Here is an 18,942-nt window from a genome sequence, read left to right as displayed (position 1 = left end):
CGTAACCGGCCCAACTTACAACTCTGGGCCGCACTACAAACATACAGGTTTTTCAAAACCTTTTATCGCAGTCCCTGTGCTATGCTTATTCTATTCTGGGTTTCAAGTTCACCAAATGTCCAACGATATGAAGAGATCGGTAGGCCTATGTTTTATGATGCAATAGCGGCTAGCCCAAATGTTGCATTTACAGTCTTTCAACTCCGTCTCTGATACAAAATCAGTAGCCTGATACTTTCTGCAAAGAAAACAGTTTTAAAAACAACAATATTACAAGACATATAGTACTTTGTACTGTTAGTGCTAAAAGTTACACATACATGATGTAGGTGCAGCAATTAAGTGTTGCCGATCCACATCAGAAATATTTCTATCGAAACAAAATTAATATGAAGTCGGTATATTTTTAAAAAACAGCATTACAAACGTTTGGGTTTTGTTTTGGCGACATGCTCCAAACTAAAACATTCCGATTCTCAACACAAAGCAGTATTAGCACAACAAGTGCGGTAAGTAAGAAAGAAATGTCAAATCAAACTGCAGGATAAAGGTTGCGTAACAAAAAAAATTTTTTTCAAAAAAATCATTTGTTATACTACAAGATATAAGATGCCAACGAGACTGTAGTGATACGTGAGCGACTGTTTTAGTTTGCGCTTTTGTTGTGTTGAAGTGCAGATACGTGCGCCGTGCGGATGTGCAAACAGAGATGCTTCCAGAAAACCTTCCATTTTTGCGCTCAGTCAACCGTAACACATTATGCTTTCCAAACTAGACCACGGGGTGTAAAAATGCAAATTGATAATTATAGTTGAACGTTCGAAGCCTGTACTATGATTAATAATATAAGCTTTAAAAAATATTAACCACAAAGGAATTGTTACAGAGATAATGTTACGTCACGGTTGCCTTCCTGTGTGATTGACGTCATCTGTCTTTTTTCTCTTCAGTTCTGTTTTGGGTTTCAGAGCCTTTGTTCATTATTGCCCAGTGTCATAGCGGTGAAAGAAAAGCAGTGTTGTGAAATTTGTTGCTGTGAACTATTAAGAAATTCTAGCCATGGAAGCTATTGCCTAAATACACATATTTCAACACTGCCATGGATTGCCTATTGTTTCTGTAAAGTTTTTATCTATGGATACCTTCTCAGTCAACACAACTTCAAGGAACCACTGCTGTAGAGAGGTTAGTCCATGTTGTTTATGTGGCTTTGACCCGCAATTGTTCTGGTTAACATGCATATCACGTATTAATTTATTGATGGTACTTTACGAAGGGAACTAATTACTGACTGTAAAAGTCTATGTACAATGTTGTTTTTACAGGCTCCTTTTGCTAATTTATTTTGAAATGTTGTTAGAAAATATGCCCAACTTAAACATCATCTTCATTGGGCACAAACAGCAATTACTTGCCTAAACATGTATTTGCAATTTAAGCCCTAACAGGAAATGTAAATCAAGATACCTTATTTTGTCTTAAAATATTGTTTGAATAAATCAATTTTAATGCAAAAATAACTACAGTACACAGTTATTTCTGCACAGTAATCATTTTTTTGTAACAGTATTGAAAAACTAAACTTATGCATTTGTTTTTACTTTTGCAGCTTAAGACCATTCATGGAGAAATTTCATGGAAGTGGAATTATGCTCAAAGAACAGGCTTGGCCTCTACAGCGGTTGGTTTCTATGCTTCAAAGCACACTGAATAAAGACAAAGAAGAATGGAAGGGTGTACCATTGTCATCTCCCGCAAGCATGGTAAATATAAGACTGTACACAAAGTATTGTAATGTTAAATCAGTGCTCTTCAACCAGTGTGCACCAAATTATGCATGGGGTGCACCAGTACGAAAAGGTGTTCAAGGGTAGGGTTGCCATACGTCAGGATTTTCCCTGACATGTCAGGGAATTTAGTGTTTACATCTGCGTCAGGGAGAAATGTTAAAATGTACTTAAAAGTCAGGAATTTAAGAAAATATATATGTATACTATTAAATTAATGTACCAACGGAGAAAGTTTCTAGTACTTCAACGGGGTCTATACCATGAAACATAAAGACGTAAACTGGCGGCTCACAGGATAGGTACAAGGTTACTGTTTCGTTTTGCAGTGTGTGTGTGCGCGTAACAATACCTGTTTGTTACTAGTTGTCTGAAGATACCCGTTAAATACACAAATAAAAATCCGCGTCTCAAGAAAACACAGCATTCGATGCTACGTGGGAAATTTCATTTGCCTTAACTGTGCGATGCAAGGAATTAACTAACAACAAAAGTCGAATGTTGTGAGCGGAAAAACGTTTTTACAGTGGCATTTTATTTTAAATTAAAAAAGGTCCTTGTGGCTCCCATTATTTTGTTTGTTTTCTGTGTGAAATTGGTTCGAATGGCTCTTAGACTGGTAAAGGTTGGCGACCCCTGATATATGTGCTTATTGTTTCAAGGATAGTAAGAGTAGTGAGCTTAGCCTAATAAACTGAACTAAATAGAAGCCTACGCAGAAAGTTAATTGACAAGGATCAGAGTATCGTATCTAACGTTATCTCGTATCGCCGTCCGTGTGACTTCCGAATATTCTAAATTTATTTCAGAATAGAAGTGTTTGGATCGCAAAAAAGGTTAATGCAGCGGTTCTCAAACTGGAAAATCTTGCAATCAACTTTCGTTTTTCTGAAATACACATTCAGACTTACGGACCGCGAGCCCTCGAAATAATGGCAAAGGGATCGTTTAGAAAAAAAACGAAAAAGTTTGAGAAAAACTGGGTTAACACAACCGAGATAAATGTTGTCAGGGATTGTGTATCACAAAATATGGCAACCCTATACAAGGGTGCATCACAAACTTTTAATAAACTATTAATATTTGACCTTGAGGAAATTAGAAAAAAGTTTTGGTGTAATATTAAAATTTATTATTTAGTTAACTATTTTGTCTGTGATGTCTCAATACAAATATTTTACAAAAACTTCAACTTTCGTATCAACGATGATGATATGCATAAGGATTTTTACCTCAGTTTACCTTTCAAGAAAAGGGGTGCATGAATTTGTCACAACAACTTTTGGGGTTCACCAAACTAAAAAAGGTTGAAAAGCACTGTGTTAAATCATCTTTATTATGTACCAAAAAGCAACCGAGTTGAACACAATTTTAACATAGTCTTTTATATGTCTTCATTTTTTAATGTCAAAAAATATGGTATCATAGCAACAAAGAGACAAACACATTCAATACAAATAAAAGCTTGCCTGTAGTTCTATTAATAAAACCTGCTTTGTGGAATAAAAAAATGTGATATTCCTGCTTACAACTCAAGTTTGAGCTGTGGTAAATCCAAATATTTAGTGGGACGATAATATGTAAGTTGAAATCAAATAAATAGTTAACATGAGGTATTTTTCCAAAAACTCTAGGATAAGATTAAAGCCTATGTTTTAGACTACTTTGTTCCGATTTAGCCCTAAAATTTTACAAAAGATTGTCAAAAACTATAAAATAATTTAAGAAAAACAACTTTATCGGGCATTGCTTGAGATCAGATGTATTAAATGTTGGAAGAAAAACATGTAAACCTGTTTTAGCCCCACCAAACAGTAGCATGTTACCTTCTGTCAAACCATGTAAACCACTTCCTTTCCTATGAGAACAAAGGATGTGGTCATATTTAATAAAATTGGTAATGCAGGACTGTTAAACTTTAGTTAACTTACTTAGCATATTAATGTGTTTCCCTTATAGTAGTTTTTGACATTTTAGTAACCTTTAGTATAACTTGTAAACATGCACCCAAAATAATTTCCTACTATCTGTGGAAGGTAAAACAGGTATATATAGGTTTTGTTTTGTGCTGACAGTGCTTGCTACTTTACTTTTGGCCTACATTTTACCAGGGAGGGTCACGTTTGTTCGTCATGACATATGTTTCAACGCAAACATGGTTTACTGCAAGGTTGATCAATGTTGAGTGCAAATATAAGTCTTCGCCATAATGGTGCAATTAGGAATGGCACTTCGCCATACGTGGTTGGTGCTTCGGGCGATTTGCACTGTTTTCAAGGGCGCCGCTGTTGCGTGACCTTACTACAAATTTGGAGGTCGTTTTTTTGTCCTTCGCTTCGCCTGTGGACCGTGTAGGCGGCTGGGCCATTTAAATACGAACGCGACTTGATGCGTTGCCGCCTTCCCTTAACGAGCGGCGGTTTCCAGGCGGTAACTATTTGAATGTTCGCTCACAGCAACGCTGGGGCGCGACCTGACGCGGTTTCCGTCTTCGCGTTTAAGAAAAGGACGAGCTTAGCGAAAATCACCCAGGCGTAGCGAGCGACGTCACCGTTGCCCGCATACGCCCTGGCATTTTAAGTACACAGTGACGGCTGTATGGCGCAACTGTCGTATTTGCTCTGTGGGTCGTAAGTCAACAAACGCTTAACGATTTTGAGTTGATTATTTGTCCTGCTTGATGTATTCAAATGCTGCGGTTCAACTGGTACAACCTTGTTTTGCAGAAGGACGTGAGTCCCGAAGACCGCGACGAGGTTGTGATATGGATTGCTGAACTCAACAACCAGTTCAATTTTCACCCTGAAACATTCTTCCTTGCTGTCAGTATCCTTGACCGCTTCATAACAGCAGTCAAGGTGGGACATTGTTGTGTTAAATACCCTTTTTCTTTTGAACACTTGCACAAAAACCTAATTTTATGCTTTCCCAACAGGCCCAACCGAAATACCTCAAATGCATTGCTATTACCTGTTTCTATCTGGCAAGCAAGATCACTGAAGAAGAAGATGTAAGCATAGATTGTGTGCATTAAAATGTTGTTTGTATGTCTCTTAATACTAAACAAAGAATGTGGAGAAGATAACCAGCACATTTTTTTTCAACAAATGCCAAATTTGTCATAAAATTCCGAGAAGTACAATCTAAGCAACACATTTTATCAAACAACTGCCAAATGGTAGCATACACTGGACAAAAGTACAGTACAACCAACACATTTCATTAACTTCTATCTTGCTAAATATTACAATATTAAACAGTGTTGTTGTTGCAGCAGGACATATATTTTTTTATTTCTTAAATATAGTCAAAATAGGCCTAAATGGTTCTTTGTGCTGTGACTGAGCTGGCATCCTATTGAAAAGGAAGTATGATTTCACAACTGGGACCATCAATTATAGCTAGCACTGGTTTAATAGTTATGCATGCCTTTCCATCACCCTGGCTTGATTGACTCTTCCTGCCCTTAATATAGACAGCAATGATGTGATTTACCGTCCAATGTGTTTGAAAAATTATTTGACATAAAGCTTGTTTATTCATTCAACCCAGGTCATTCCGTGCACTGGTGAATTGGTTGAAGACAGTAACTGTGGATGTCGAATATGCGATGTTTTAAGAATGGAAAGAATTATTCTGGAGAAACTTTCATGGGACATTAATGCAACAACCCCATTGCACTATTTACATATAGTAAGACCCAAATGCACATAACATACCCAGGAGTTGTTGACTAACTGTAAATCCTTTTGAACAGTTCCAAGTTATAGCCTTCAGCCATTTCACTGACCTGTCATCAGTGATCTCAATTACACATCGATTGGCAGCTCTGACTAACGACTTGACCCATGCAATGTGTCACTACAAACTGGCCCGGTTTCCCAATGCAGCAATTGCACTAGCACTGTTGTCATTGGAGTTGGAATCGATCATTGTTGACGCCAGTAAATGGACATCCATTACTGGGCAGTTGCAGGCTATCGCAAAGGTAAAAAAGTGAATAAAAAATCCAGCTTATACTTTGTCCGCAAAACAGAATGCCACAGCAGCAAATTTTGTCGAGTAGAATACAATGAAAAATTTCATAAATGTAATTCCCAAACACTTGTAACTGGATACCCTTGTTGGTGACGCGGAGTGCCTAATTAAATGTACAATAATCTATTGTCTACTTCTCATGTTTCCAGCTGCCCATTGAAATCTAGAATGTAAGTTAAGTTTCTCTGCGATGTGAAGTGTTCAGCCTTGGTTAAGAATCATAGGTGGCTGCTGCCTCTTGACAAGTTGTTGACAGTTGTCAAGTGCACTTGCCAAGGGTGATTCTCATGTTGTTTGGCAAATTTTACCAAGGTTGATCAGTTAATTATCACAAACACAAATTAGTGTTACTGTACCTTCGGTGTAATAGTAACTATGTGTTTTTCTCAGATCCAAACAAGTGACTTCATGCAGTGCAGGGAAACTCTCAACAACCTTCTATCTGACACCCTTTTTGAAAAAGTTTACACAAAAGTAAATTCAGAAGATATTCCATTACACACAAGCCAGGTAGTAATTTTGGTACATTCAAGCCTTTTGTATTGAATCAATCATTAATGTATCCACAAACATTTTTGTCAAACTAACAGTTGATCACAAATCTCAGTGTAAAAATACTTTGTTCCTTATTCGTACAACCTGGCGACTTTTGGTGTTATGTAACCCATCTAAACCCTGTTTGAATAGATAGACCAAGAGCTTGGCCTGTTCTTCTTGACTAGGCTAGCATATTTCTGAAATTAGCAAGGTTAGCAATTTTCAAGGATTGCTCAAGACATGAATTTTGCCCCAAAACCAGGGCTAATTAGTTGGGCCAGCCAAGTTGCATAGCATAATCTGACATAAAAAGTATAGCAGAAAGCTACTAAGTAACGTACCACCATGCTCCACTGTAACTCTAATGGCATGCATACCTCAAACCACAGGTTTGTTATGAGAGACCAAACCTGGTGTTCATGAGTGTCTGTTAGACACCGATTGTATTCGTGCACACTTTGTTCTTACTTTGTGCACACTTTGTAAAGCAAGTAAGTAATATTTTTGTTTTTTCCCTGTGTACAGATCCCTTGTCAAAAAGCCAGCAAGTCTAAGGCTGCATTTGCCTCTCCAAACTCCACCTGGGCCAAGCAGCAATTTAGGGACAACTCAGAACCAGACACAATTATTGATGGAGAAAATATGGAGGTTGGCGAATCACCACTGTGCTACGACTCTGACAAAACCTTGACTGCATCAGAAGGTGAAGAAACTGACGACGAGTCGGCTCCACTTGCTGATTTCGAGAGCCACGACCGTCCTCTAACCTACGCTGAGATCGTAAAATGGGGCATGCCAAGCTACTGTAGTGGGGAAATGCAGAACCAAGGTATGTTGGGATCAGTATCCAAAAGATTTGATTGCAGAAACAATCAAACTTGGCTATGATATTTTATCACATAATCATAGTTACTATTTTAGCTATTGGCAATATGATTTGTGACTGACTTATTATGTTATGTCGTCAGATTGCAACAAGCCTCTTCAAGCCACTGTGCCAACCCTGTCAAAAAGGTGTCACCTGCAAGCTTCCTCATTCCCAGGTCAACCCCAGCGATTCCTTGCAATGTCTGAGCAACTAGCTCCCAGCATGCAGGGGTAGCAAAAATCTCAAATACCTTTCCTACTAAATAATATATCGCTTATACATATCTATATATATATATATCAGAGATACTATATTTCCATCATTTATTGTACCTTGCTTTGTCTCGTAAATTGTATTGTCATAGACACAGAGAAAGTTTATTTTTGGATAGTCTGTGGCATTATTTCACTTATTACACGCAAAACAAGCATTGGTACAGCACCAAAAGGCTGGTCCGATATTTCCTATGTTACAATGCAGTATTAAAAAAGTGGTAGGAAAATTCAACTGTTTACCTTTGTCAGTTCAATTGCATTTCGGTGACAGCTTTGTTTTGAAACACACTAAAGCAAAGTTGGATCTTTTTTGAGCCTAAGTTGTTTTCAATATTGTTTGTGGTGTAAGCCTCAATTTTCCTATGAAATCTGGGGTATCAACAGCCTTCCATTTTTGAAGCTTGTTTGTCGTGTATCAGTTGTTTTGCTGTTTCGTTCGTTCTTTTAGCAGTTAGAAATTTATTTTGTCTACTTTTGTCATCTGTTGTCATTGTGCGACTTTTTCATTTCCATTTTCGCCGTTTTTATGTGTTACACTGGCGCGGCGGGTCTTTAATTCATGGGCATATACATAGAGTCCCTGTGTACTGTAAGGCTTAGAGGACATCCAGTTGTACATAATTGGTGTCGCAACCCTTTGGCTGTTTACACATGCGCGCCTGCTGTGTCACGAACTTGCACGATTTTTCAAGCGATTGCATCAGTCGCTACGTGTTACCGTGACGGGATGAACCAAAGCGAGCGCTGCGTAATATCCTCTTTGTAACTTGTGTAGCCATTCGCGGCAAGACGAGGTACACCAGTTTTGCTTGCCGCACACCACTACAATCACCGGTACCCAGTGTTTTTGCCTACTGTGTTTGTGGTGGCTTTTGGCTTTTTCAAACAGAGGATATGTTGTTGGTTTCGCCGTTTGTTTGCATTAGGCCCTTCCTCTCCCGTTTTCGCGCTAAACCGCTTGATTTTCAAGCCACTTCCGCTTTATCGAGACAAAGATACTTAGACATGAATACCAATGCTTTGCACAGCCTCCGCACGGTGCCGGTTGGCAAAATCTAAGATCGGGCGATGGCTACAACTTTGTAAATGAGCGTCTCTGTACAGACGAGCCATCGCCGGCCAGCGGTCAGCCGTTTTTTTGTCATACTTGACGGAGTCGATATGTGTAGATGGAAACAAAAGAGTGTGTTCAACTTTGTATTTGGTGTCTTGTATATTGGCGCGTGCTTATAACCTGGGTGTCGCTGTGTAAAGCCCCTTTTCTCGCCTTTTACACTCTTAATACCGAGCTGTCAGTCGTTGTCAACTGTCAACTGTGATCCACAATCGACGACTTGGCAGTGCAACAGCGCCCACAAGCCCACTTACCGATCAGTATTATGCTTTTCGTAGCTAGCAAATTAATTCTCTTTTTTTCAGGCGTTACAAGCGTTGTTCTTTTGCCGACAATGCATTGTTGTCAGCAGCGTTTGTTTCGCGATTTTCCTTTCTGCTTTCCTTTCGTTTCTATTCAACCCTGGTGGCACCGCCTGAAGCTTGGTGTTCGTTTGTAATAAGTTGGTTATCGCGTTCTTCTGTCGCTTGCCTTGTACAAAAACTGTGCGCGACGCCCATTCCGGACTCCTTGCATCCGTTTGTCGCCCTACTCTCCGCCTTGCCTGGTAAACCTCGTCAATTTTTAGAGGTTTCTGATTTTATCAATTCACCGTTGTTTTTGTATCAAACACACGTGGGCGGAATAAAAAACCATACAAAACACACGGTAGTTGTTTCCAACAGTTACTCGCAGAGGAATAGGGGTGGCAGATGCGACAATAGTGACTCCCGTCTCGTGAACCCTGAAACGATAGCAAATAGGCACTTGTGCTATAAAGGAAAAATGGCTGCGATTTCAAAATACCGGAGTGCCAGATACCTTGCCGAAACATTGAAAATATTCACTTGATATGTAGGTAGGATACCATAGGCCTATGTCTAAACCACTGCTTTATTTTTGTTACGTAGATCTCAGGGCAGAACTTTGGCAAGAGCGTAGGCTATAACCTCCCGTTGGACAAGCAATAAAACAGCAGGGCCTATTCGGGGACTTTCTCCTTCACTTCTAATAGCCTATTCGTCAGTTTTTTTGACACAATACCTTAATTTTAAAGTAGGCTACAATGAAATTACAAGGGGACAAGTGCCCCCCACTTGACCCCACGTACCGGCGCCAATGCCGCAGAAGGGTTCCCTAGGACCAGTGGTGGGATTCAGCCGGTTCGCACCGGTTCTATAGAACCGTCTCACGAAATTCTATCAATGGACTTTTTGCAACAAAACCGACTAAAAAATATGACTTTTGTGATAGAACCGGCTGACAAAAAAATTTGAATCCCACCACTGCCTAGGACCGAACCGGATCAATATATTTAAAGTCTGTATTTGGATCAGGCGACCTGGACTACTCGTCCAAGTTCAGGTCCCTGTTGTCCACTAAAAATTATTTTATAAAAAGCATATTTGTTTCGTTTTTACCTGGCAAAATTTTGCTGAAATTTTTTCGCATATGATGAAGCTTGAAATATACCAAACGAGACAAAAGGTTAAGTGTAAAACTTACTAAAAGATACATATGGTCAATACATACTTTTACAATCATCGCAAAATGGTAGAAACCAATGATTTTAAAAGTAAATAGTGATTTTAAAAGTAAAATCATTGGTAGAAACTGCGAAGTTTACGAAAACCTCTCTATCGCAAATGATTTCTATGGTTAGCGCGGTAAGGGGAACAAAATTGCATCAACAAATTGCGAAATGGACCAAAGCAAAAACCAACCTTAGGCTTACCGATCACCACTTGTTTAGCAACAAATTCGATTCGATGACAAAAACAATTCTGTAGTGTTTTAGTGCGGTTGTTTGTTCATTGAATGGCCCTAGGGATACATTATATGGGGCTTGTACTTCATTTATACTTATAAGTAGGTATGTAGATGGTTTGCATTTGCAAGTTTGTGAGATGTGAGAATAGTGAAATACAAAGTGTTGTAGTGTCGAATTTTTAAATCTGTATTTTTTTTATATATTTTTTATGCTGTTATTACATATTTGAGGAAGTTCCTTCACCTCAATCTTATATAAGTTTTTATTTTTAAAAGAGAATTTCTGTGCATTTAATATAGTTGTGAATATTTGTGTTTTAGAAGTAGGTGATTTATGCTTTTTAAAACAGCAATGGATTTCAACCATGGCGCTGAAATTGAAATATGTGATATTGTTTCCGAAAAACAAAAATCATTCTTAAAAAGGTTGCAGCCACAAAAAGACCAGCTTGAAATGCAAGTAAGTGCAAAATGTACAAGATTTGCAACTTTGCACAATGTTATTCTATGTCGAAAAAGTACAGTTCATTGTGATTGTGTAACAACAACAAAAACTTTTAGACAGCCGCTGTCGGAAATGTTTGCCAAAAGGCTCATGATGAATATGTGGAACGATGGAAAAATTTGCAACAATTGGAACGAACAATAACGTCTGAAATGGAACAACTCTGGAACCAACAGTCAGAATATAATGCAAACAGAGATGAACTTAAAAAAGCTGTTGAAGAACTAAAAGAAAAAATAGCAAAACTGAATGAGCAACTAAAATCACAACAAGCTAAGCAGATGAACATGAAAGATGAAATTCAGCAAATAAATAATGCATTGATTGACTTGGCTAGGACACTCATTGCCGAAAATCCCAGAGAAAAATTTATGGACCAGCTTTTGACAAACATAACAAAAATCAAGTGGTCTGACTGCATTGACCAATCTAATGAATCTATTAAGGGTGTTGTTGTTCAATCTTCTCAACATCACAAAAAGTTTCAGTTTAACCCCCATCAACAATCAGCTAAAACTATTTGTACTGAAATATGGGAGCTTATGACTGAAGGTGACAACTTTTTAAAATGAATAATCACTTGTTTTTTTTTTTTTTTTTTTAATGTATGTTGCAGATTGTTTTATTTTGAAGTTTGTAAGTATGTGTCAGCATCCACCACAAAGTTGTGGATAAGTTAATAATAAATTTAAACTCTCTATTTGGTAGGGTATTTTTTAACTGAATGCACAATGGTGTTAATGTTAACCATTTGGTTATTTTGGAAAAATAGCTTGTCAAGTAATTTTACAAACACTTTTGTGTGCCTTAAAAAATCACCAACCTTACTAACAATTAAAACATCCATTCGCTATAAAACACCTCCTGAGCAGGTCAAGTCTGCAATTTACGATAGGCCCACAAAAAGTAAATCATTTTTCATGCTGCCAGCCACCACAATGGTTTTAAAGTGCAACTAAACGTATGCTGCATATTGCGGAATTTAGGTAAATGTTGGTTTTACAGAAGGCAGTTGGGTGATACCAACCACTAAATGATGTCACAAACCTTTATTATTGCCATTCCAAACACTAGTCATGTTCTACAGGGTGGTCAATTGGGGCAAAACTTCTATTGGCTGTAGGTTGGGTCATTAAGTATGGCTTTTCCCTAAAATTGGTAATGTTTTGAAACAACGTCCCAAGTTGGACAAAACTTTGACAGTTAATGGATTATTGCATGGTGTCTATTGTTGTTTAACCATATAACCTAACCAGTAGTGATGGGACGGGTACCCGGTACTCGGTATCGATGGTATCGAACGATTTCAGTGGTATCGGTACTCGGTATCGAAATATTTTGTCCCAGTTTTCGATACCAACATGCGAGTACCGAAGGTCGGTTTACAACATAAAAACACAGGCAACTTTATGCCAAATTTGCTTTGGACAACACAAAATCGGGAAAAAGTTCCGCCCGGTTACGTATATTTTTTTCGCTATCGTGTGGAGATTACATTTTCCCGCATGTGCGTGTGTGCACCTGTAGCCCGACTATGGTAGATAAATTAGCCAGTGATTTATAACTAAGTACAACAATGTACTTAAGTACTCGGTACTCATACTCGGTACTCGGTATCGAAGGTATATACATGTGGTACTCGGTATCGGTACTCGCTTCAAAACCTGGTATCGTCCTATCACTACTAACCAGTATTACAATGAGTCCATGTCCCCCATTAAATATGTCTTTTTTGTAACATTACCTGATTCGATGAAATATGGACAGTTATTCCATTGTGGCATGTCATTTGCTGTTTTGTCTCAGCCCAACCATATTACTCCACTAGCTTCCTAAAATGGGCAAATTTTTCAACAATGTTTTATTTGGATAATTTTTTGTGGGTTGAACCATTGTTGGATGTATTTTTGTACTTTGTTCAGTAAAATGTATATTTGCATGTTTTTTGGGGACCCATCTGTTTCTGCTTGCAAAAACAAGCAGGGTTTCGGAAAACTTTGCCAAATATAGGAATAGTGTTAAATAATACACTTTGTGTATGTCCGTTTCAAAAACGGTAACAGTGTATTAGGGATATACTGATTAATTATCGGTCGGATCGATTGTCGGCGACGATATTCGCCATACCGATCATCAGCCTTTTTGTCATCGAACGATAAAGGGAACGTTTGTAACTACGTAATTTTGGCTTGGCTCAACAATGTCTCGTCTTAAGCATTGTATTGGCCTTAAAAGACCTTATCGGTCTATCTCAACAGTGTGTGTGCATAAACCCTTCTCGTCGGCCTGTTCAACCCGCATCGGATCGGTAATGTTTATTTACCGATATCAACTGCCGGCATGCATGCTTAAGGACTACTTTCACGTAGTTTCACAGGAATTTCACGCACGGCTAGTTTGTTACACCACACACAAAATTTTAGGCTTGCGCAAACAATCGCCTTTTTACGCGTAAAAAAATTTCGCTCATTGCACATATATTTACATTTCAAAAACACTGCTTATTTCCGGATTTTTAACATGTAGCAGCCTAATCCAGTGCTCTTCAACCGGTGTGCACGGTGCACCAGTACGAAGGGGTATACAAGGGTGCATCACAAACTTTTAATGAACCATTAATATTTGACCGTCAGGATATTAGAAAAAAGATGTAGGTTTCAAATTATGTAAGCCAGGGTAAACTTTTTTAAGGTTTCCCCGTGTCCAAGTTTGATAGTGTCTGCGTTACAGTCGAGTGACATTAGGATATCAAGTTTAAGCTTTTTCCCCTGTGTTTTACAGAAATTTCGCGAACATATGCTTGGAGTATTGGTAGCAATTCAAGCAATTTTTGCGAGCTCTGCTCGGTTTGATTGACATGATGATATGCATAATGATTTTTCATATCGCTTTCATCTCAGTTAACCTTTTTAAGTAAACAGGGTGCATGAGTTCGTCACAACAACTTTAAGGGTTCACCAAGCCAAAAAAGGTTGAAGAGCACTGGCCTAATCTACAGTAGTTGTCACAAATCTTTTCCTATGGGAATCAAACTTTATACGTTTTAACTATTTTCTGTGCGTTTTTGATGTACGATGCATGCGAAACAACTTATATGTATTAATTGAAGGCTTTTTGGTGATTTTTGCGTGTTAGTATAACTAACAAACTTAATGTAAAATAGACCGTATCGTCCCAAAAATGTGCCTATACATAACGCGTTACAATGCAAGTTGGTGTGTCACCGACGATACTTATAAAACCCGTCAGGAATTTTGCTCAAGGCTTCAATATTCCATATTGTTTTACTATTGGACATTAGCTCTATCTGACTAAATAAGATAGAATGGCGTTGTGTTGGGGCTTGTATGTCACGTGACCCCAGATTTAAAAGACATATACGGTAACCAATTTTACCTTGTCGCTATATACTGTTCTAAAGGCCTCATAATTTATTCAGTTCCACAATCGTCCATATTCTCGAGCACACTTCGAGAACCACTGGGTTAATCCAACAAGCAACAACTAAGCAAAAAATGAAATATGAATCACTGTTTTACTACCACCAGTCTGAGCTTTTAAATCAGAACATGTAGTGAAGTATATGCAGTCCATGCATCCAAGAGCAATAAATACCTGCTCGTTTTTACCAATGTTGTACGATACTGTGAAGAAAGAATCGAAGCAGTATGTCTTGTATATTGCGACGTGACAAAGTACACTGTGAATTTAATGTTTGATCTATTATATGTCTAGACTCCTGATAAAACATTTGGGCTTCTAAAGAAACTAAATAAACTTTGCTTATGTCGCCCCACCCTTTAAGTATAATTGAAAACGTTTGTAGTGAAAAACAACATTTTTTCCCAACATGCTTTTTATTTTACCGGTTTATAGGTGTGCCCACCGTAACGATAGGATTTGGCCTGACATCTCCAACACCAGCAACATAGAATAGGAAGCCTGCCTTTTTTGACACGGAGTAACCTCGCGTACCTTCCTGCAACGATGTTCACGAAATCGCATGTAGTAAAATAGTTCAAAATGTCCCAGTCATTTTGGCACAAATTTTACAATCTAGCCTAAATTTGCGAATCGGTGTAGTTTATTGATTTACTCAAAGTAAATCTTCAATAATTAAACATCATTTTAAGAAGTCATAACCTTGTCAATTGTTTGACCTCGTGTAATCCTGCCAAACAAGATATTGTTAGTCATGGAGAACAAAGGAGTTTTGTCTTATAACACAAAACCAAGCGCCACATGCACTTACAGTTGACTGTTTGGCGCCTTTCTATGGGAAAATTCCGAACAGGTGCATCTATGACCTATAGTAACCGCTCTTTTTTCCCAATCAATGAGGATGATGCATCGCGTGAGCGCGTGCTTTGCACAAGTTCCTATGGGCGAACCGGCGAAGAAGGGAATCACGTCATTTTGGGTGGCAGTTGTGAACATTCGGTTCTAGCGATAGGTCTTTTAAGGTTGTCAAAAATGTGGCGTCACCGGTTTCTAGTTTTAACTTATGTATATTCTGTGCTAACAACAAACCTGTATGTGGAGGCTGTGGCACGTCCAACGGAATACCTCTCTGAAGGTTTGTGTGTATGTGTTTTAAGGTGACCTAAGTGTCCTGGTGTCAGATGTGCATGCAGTTTCTAGATAAGGCTTAACTCTAGGCGTGGTCGCAGATATAACAGATTGTTGGATTAAGTATAGGTTTTTAAAAAAATAAACACACTTAATTAATTGTTAATGAGGTTAGATGTTCAACTATTTTCTGTTGGTTTGTTACAGTCAAACAAAATACTGTTAAAAGGCTACGAAGAAGCGCAATTAACTTTCATCAGGCTATTCGTTGTTACCAACCAAGTGTTAACATCCTTGGAACATATGGCGACTACGGATGTTATTGTGGCGTGAATGGAAACCGAGGATATGCAGCAAAAGCTTTGGATGAAACAGACGAGTGAGTGCTTCACTGCTTTCTAACATAAACTTGTATACACATACAGTTGGGTGAAATTAGTACAACCAACCGTAAAAAAGTTTTCAATTGCGTATTGGGGTGAATTTTCTTTCTCCTACACCAGGGGTTCCCAACCTGTGGGTCGCGACCCCAACTGGGTCGCTTGACAATTTGCCTGGAGTGGCTCCCAACTCATTTTAGGCCATAGACTAATTTAACAAATCAAAAACAAAAGAACTGTGCTTAACATTCCTTCCCGCCATTGTTTATTAATTAGTATGTAAACTAGTAACTACAGCTGGGGTGGATTTTTTATTTTCGACGACCTAATTGTTTTTCCAAAATGCTAATTATTGCCTTGTTTTACGTAATAATACTGCATTTATATAGTAATCATAATCGCCAAGTCAGCACCTGTCAACTTGTTTAAACTAAAATTTAATTTGTAAAATCAGGCTATCAATGATGCATCGAAAGACAAGTATTAGGAAAAGAAAGTATAGTGAGAAATAAATTTTGCGATATTTAGAAGTTAAATTTAATATATAGCCTACTAATTTTATCCGTGCGTTCATCGCAACTTGGGAACTGTTTTTAAAGGGTCGCGGCACCAGAAAGGTTGGAAACCGCTGTCCTACACGCATTTTTGTCTTGTAAAACTGTGCAAAGACGATATGGTTTTTCACCGGAATTGGGCCAATAGTTATATTCTATGACGTAACAAACACCGTAAACTTATGAGTACCTTCAAGAATCAAGAACAATGGGTTACAAAAACAGAAACCTTAAAAAAATTGTTTATGCAGTTTAACTAACACTTGCACACGGTTCACACTGATAGTGGTTTAACTTAATGAGGACCGTGTGTCGTACAAACAGCAATTAACCAACATGTTTTTAACAAGCGTGCCGGTTTGTAACATTACACACAACCTTTGCGCATATTTAAGTCATAAATCCAGTGTTTGCTTGAGTCATCCATTAGTCATTAACTGATATTTCCTGCAGGTGCTGCAAACAGCATGATAGCTGTTATGACGAGGCCGTTAAAGTGGAAAAAACAATGTGGGAAAGTCTATGGCTTGTCGGCCAACCGCTTCTGAAATCTTACAATGTGGATTGTCTTAACGACGAGGTTGTTTGTGGTAGGTCAATTTTGCACTAATCAACCCACACGCATTTTTTGTTGTACTAAACGGCGTATGATAACGCATGTTACCCCATGACAGTTTTATCAACAAAAATCCGAAAATTAAAATTAGCGGAAATGTGCTGACAATTAGGGCTATTCGGGCTGGGGTACGGGCTTTAGTTAGCTAACAATATTATCTGATCTAAAATATTCTTTTTGGGCTTATTATCTCACAGGCGGTTATCATGCGGTGCATGGGTAATACCAGATTCTATAGCATACACGTTACACGTTCATCCTTCCGTAGCCGGTCCATTTGCGTATAAGCAACACAAGCTCATCGTATTTGCGTGTAAGCTATAAACAAAATGCGTAGAATATGGGTTAAGAACCTGAACTTGCTTGAAATGTCGAAAAATTATGAAAAAGGAGGTGAAAGGTTCAAAATATATGGGCTATCTTCCAAAAGTCGTTTTGCGGACGATGCGATTGGAACTTTTCCAATGTGAGAAATTTGGTGTTCATTATTGCTTTATCCGATCAATATCTAGTCTCACTGCCGGATGTAAATTGTAACAGGCCTGCTCACCATTTTCTTTTTATTTCAGGCAAAAACTCTCCCTATCAGGACAAAATTTGTAGTTGCGACAAGGAAGCGGCAAAATGTTTTCATGCAGCAAGTGTCAGATACAGACCCCAGTTATTTAACATTGACGTCAACAAATACTGTAAGTAGAATCAAGCGTCTACGTTGACAGCGCGAAATAATATATATTTACTGAATTAGTATTTTTGGCTTTAGGTGAAAAGGATTCTAAAACAGATGGACTGAATTTGACGTATTACGAAAATAGATGTAAGTAAGCAGTAAGCGTATTCTGATAAAAATTCATTTTATTTACAATGGAATTATTTTTTAGACCCACAACGTGAACAAATGGCCACAACCGTTCAAACACCAGTAAAAGAGGAACGTGCGTTGTTAAACAGTACAAAGGAATCCACTAACGAAAACAGCACCAAGCAAGTCAACCAACAAAAAACCAAAGATGAAGATGTTGCTTATATGCAGGTCAACTTCACTACCGCTTTCGAAGAAATAAAACAAGAAGAAAATTCTTTCAAGTTGAAAGAAAACAAAAATCGAAATGAGACGAACAAATCTTATTCAAGAACCAGCAAACCAGAACAGCAGCCTTTAACAAAATCCATTGCTACTTCACCTAAAGTTAGCAAAAATGCCACATCAGGTAACGTAAACAACCCCTTAAAACGACCTGCCTTACGAACTGTTTTGAAAACGAAGAGAATGCCTGCAGCTGAGGAACAAGAAAGAACTGGGCGCTTGAGGGAACACCCAAAGCGCCCTGACACTAAACGAGTAGTTAATCAACAAAGTTTTGCAAACAAGAATCCCAACGACCCCTCCGGTTGTGCGGAAATAACGCGAAATAATTTGTACTACATGCTGCATGCAACCCTTTATGCTATTTTGTTCAATTTCTATGCAATGTGATTCTATGCCTCACACTATATGCTATGCACCAAGATTTATCTGACCGTACATGTCACTTATGTCCACGTTTATGGTTGCCCTGTAGTTGAAAGTTCTTAGTGTAAGTTTCAGTGCTCTTAGTCCGTGTTTTTTGGATGCTCTCAGTACATAACTGCAATGTTTATCTCAAATATATAATTCATCTGGTCATTTATTTTTGTTAATTCTGGAGGGTGATAAGTGTCTAAAACTAAATCAGCCTATTTACGTAGGAGCTCCAAAACAAAAATAACTTTTAAACATTAAATTGAAATCAAAAAATGCAATAGCTTTTTCACACTTCATTTTTTTTATAATATATCAGCAAGAACAGGTGAGTCATTTATGATATATCAGCAAGAACAGGTGAGGGTAACTATCTTCTGGGGCCTGAAGAAAGTGTACGAGCAGTTGTATGCTACTGCTTTGTAGTGTCACATACACTACAACTACTC

At 38.2% G+C, this 18,942-nt stretch overlaps 3 protein-coding genes across 3 annotated transcripts; all 3 read left to right on the top strand.

Moving 5' to 3' along the window:
* The first annotated feature begins 962 nt into the window (after nt 1-962).
* Nucleotides 963-9,263, top strand: LOC145238491 (cyclin-I-like). The gene is made up of 9 exons (XM_080101685.1): nt 963-1,185; nt 1,610-1,763; nt 4,514-4,645; nt 4,723-4,797; nt 5,340-5,480; nt 5,545-5,775; nt 6,216-6,335; nt 6,888-7,191; nt 7,331-9,263. Exons 2-9 carry the CDS (start codon nt 1,623-1,625, stop codon nt 7,462-7,464), a joined length of 1,278 nt encoding a protein of 425 aa, XP_079957811.1. The 5' UTR covers nt 963-1,185; nt 1,610-1,622; the 3' UTR covers nt 7,465-9,263.
* Nucleotides 9,264-10,689: 1,426 nt separating this feature from the next.
* On the top strand, nt 10,690-12,817 carry LOC145237953 (uncharacterized). The gene is made up of 2 exons (XM_080100956.1): nt 10,690-10,828; nt 10,930-12,817. Exons 1-2 carry the CDS (start codon nt 10,703-10,705, stop codon nt 11,443-11,445), a joined length of 642 nt encoding a protein of 213 aa, XP_079957082.1. The 5' UTR covers nt 10,690-10,702; the 3' UTR covers nt 11,446-12,817.
* A 2,316-nt stretch (nt 12,818-15,133) lies between these two features.
* LOC145237949 (uncharacterized) lies at nt 15,134-18,658 on the top strand. The gene is made up of 6 exons (XM_080100952.1): nt 15,134-15,449; nt 15,650-15,821; nt 16,830-16,966; nt 17,562-17,681; nt 17,756-17,809; nt 17,874-18,658. The coding sequence occupies exons 1-6, from the start codon at nt 15,149-15,151 to the stop codon at nt 18,467-18,469; spliced, it is 1,380 nt and encodes a 459-aa protein (XP_079957078.1). The 5' UTR covers nt 15,134-15,148; the 3' UTR covers nt 18,470-18,658.
* Nucleotides 18,659-18,942: the final 284 nt, after the last annotated feature.

This window comes from Phallusia mammillata, chromosome 7 (assembly GCF_965637545.1).
Source record: "Phallusia mammillata chromosome 7, kaPhaMamm4.hap1.1, whole genome shotgun sequence".
Classification (NCBI taxonomy): Eukaryota; Metazoa; Chordata; class Ascidiacea; order Phlebobranchia; family Ascidiidae; genus Phallusia; species Phallusia mammillata.
Note: the sequence above shows the minus strand (reverse complement) of the source record. Positions and strands in the feature narration are given on the sequence as shown.

Excerpts from the sequence above, each read along its gene's own strand:
- LOC145238491 (XM_080101685.1), top strand. The coding sequence starts at position 1,623 with ATGGAGAAATTTCATGGAAGTGGAATTATGCTCAAAGAACAGGCTTGG. Across the intron at positions 4,646-4,722 it reads GCTTCATAACAGCAGTCAAG|GCCCAACCGAAATACCTCAA; the intron begins GTGGGACATTGT and ends CTTTCCCAACAG. Across the intron at positions 5,481-5,544 it reads CATTGCACTATTTACATATA|TTCCAAGTTATAGCCTTCAG; the intron begins GTAAGACCCAAA and ends CCTTTTGAACAG.
- LOC145237953 (XM_080100956.1), top strand. The coding sequence starts at position 10,703 with ATGCTTTTTAAAACAGCAATGGATTTCAACCATGGCGCTGAAATTGAA. Across the intron at positions 10,829-10,929 it reads AAGACCAGCTTGAAATGCAA|ACAGCCGCTGTCGGAAATGT; the intron begins GTAAGTGCAAAA and ends AAAAACTTTTAG.
- LOC145237949 (XM_080100952.1), top strand. The coding sequence starts at position 15,149 with ATGGGAAAATTCCGAACAGGTGCATCTATGACCTATAGTAACCGCTCT. Across the intron at positions 15,822-16,829 it reads GCTTTGGATGAAACAGACGA|GTGCTGCAAACAGCATGATA; the intron begins GTGAGTGCTTCA and ends TATTTCCTGCAG. Across the intron at positions 17,682-17,755 it reads CATTGACGTCAACAAATACT|GTGAAAAGGATTCTAAAACA; the intron begins GTAAGTAGAATC and ends TTTTGGCTTTAG.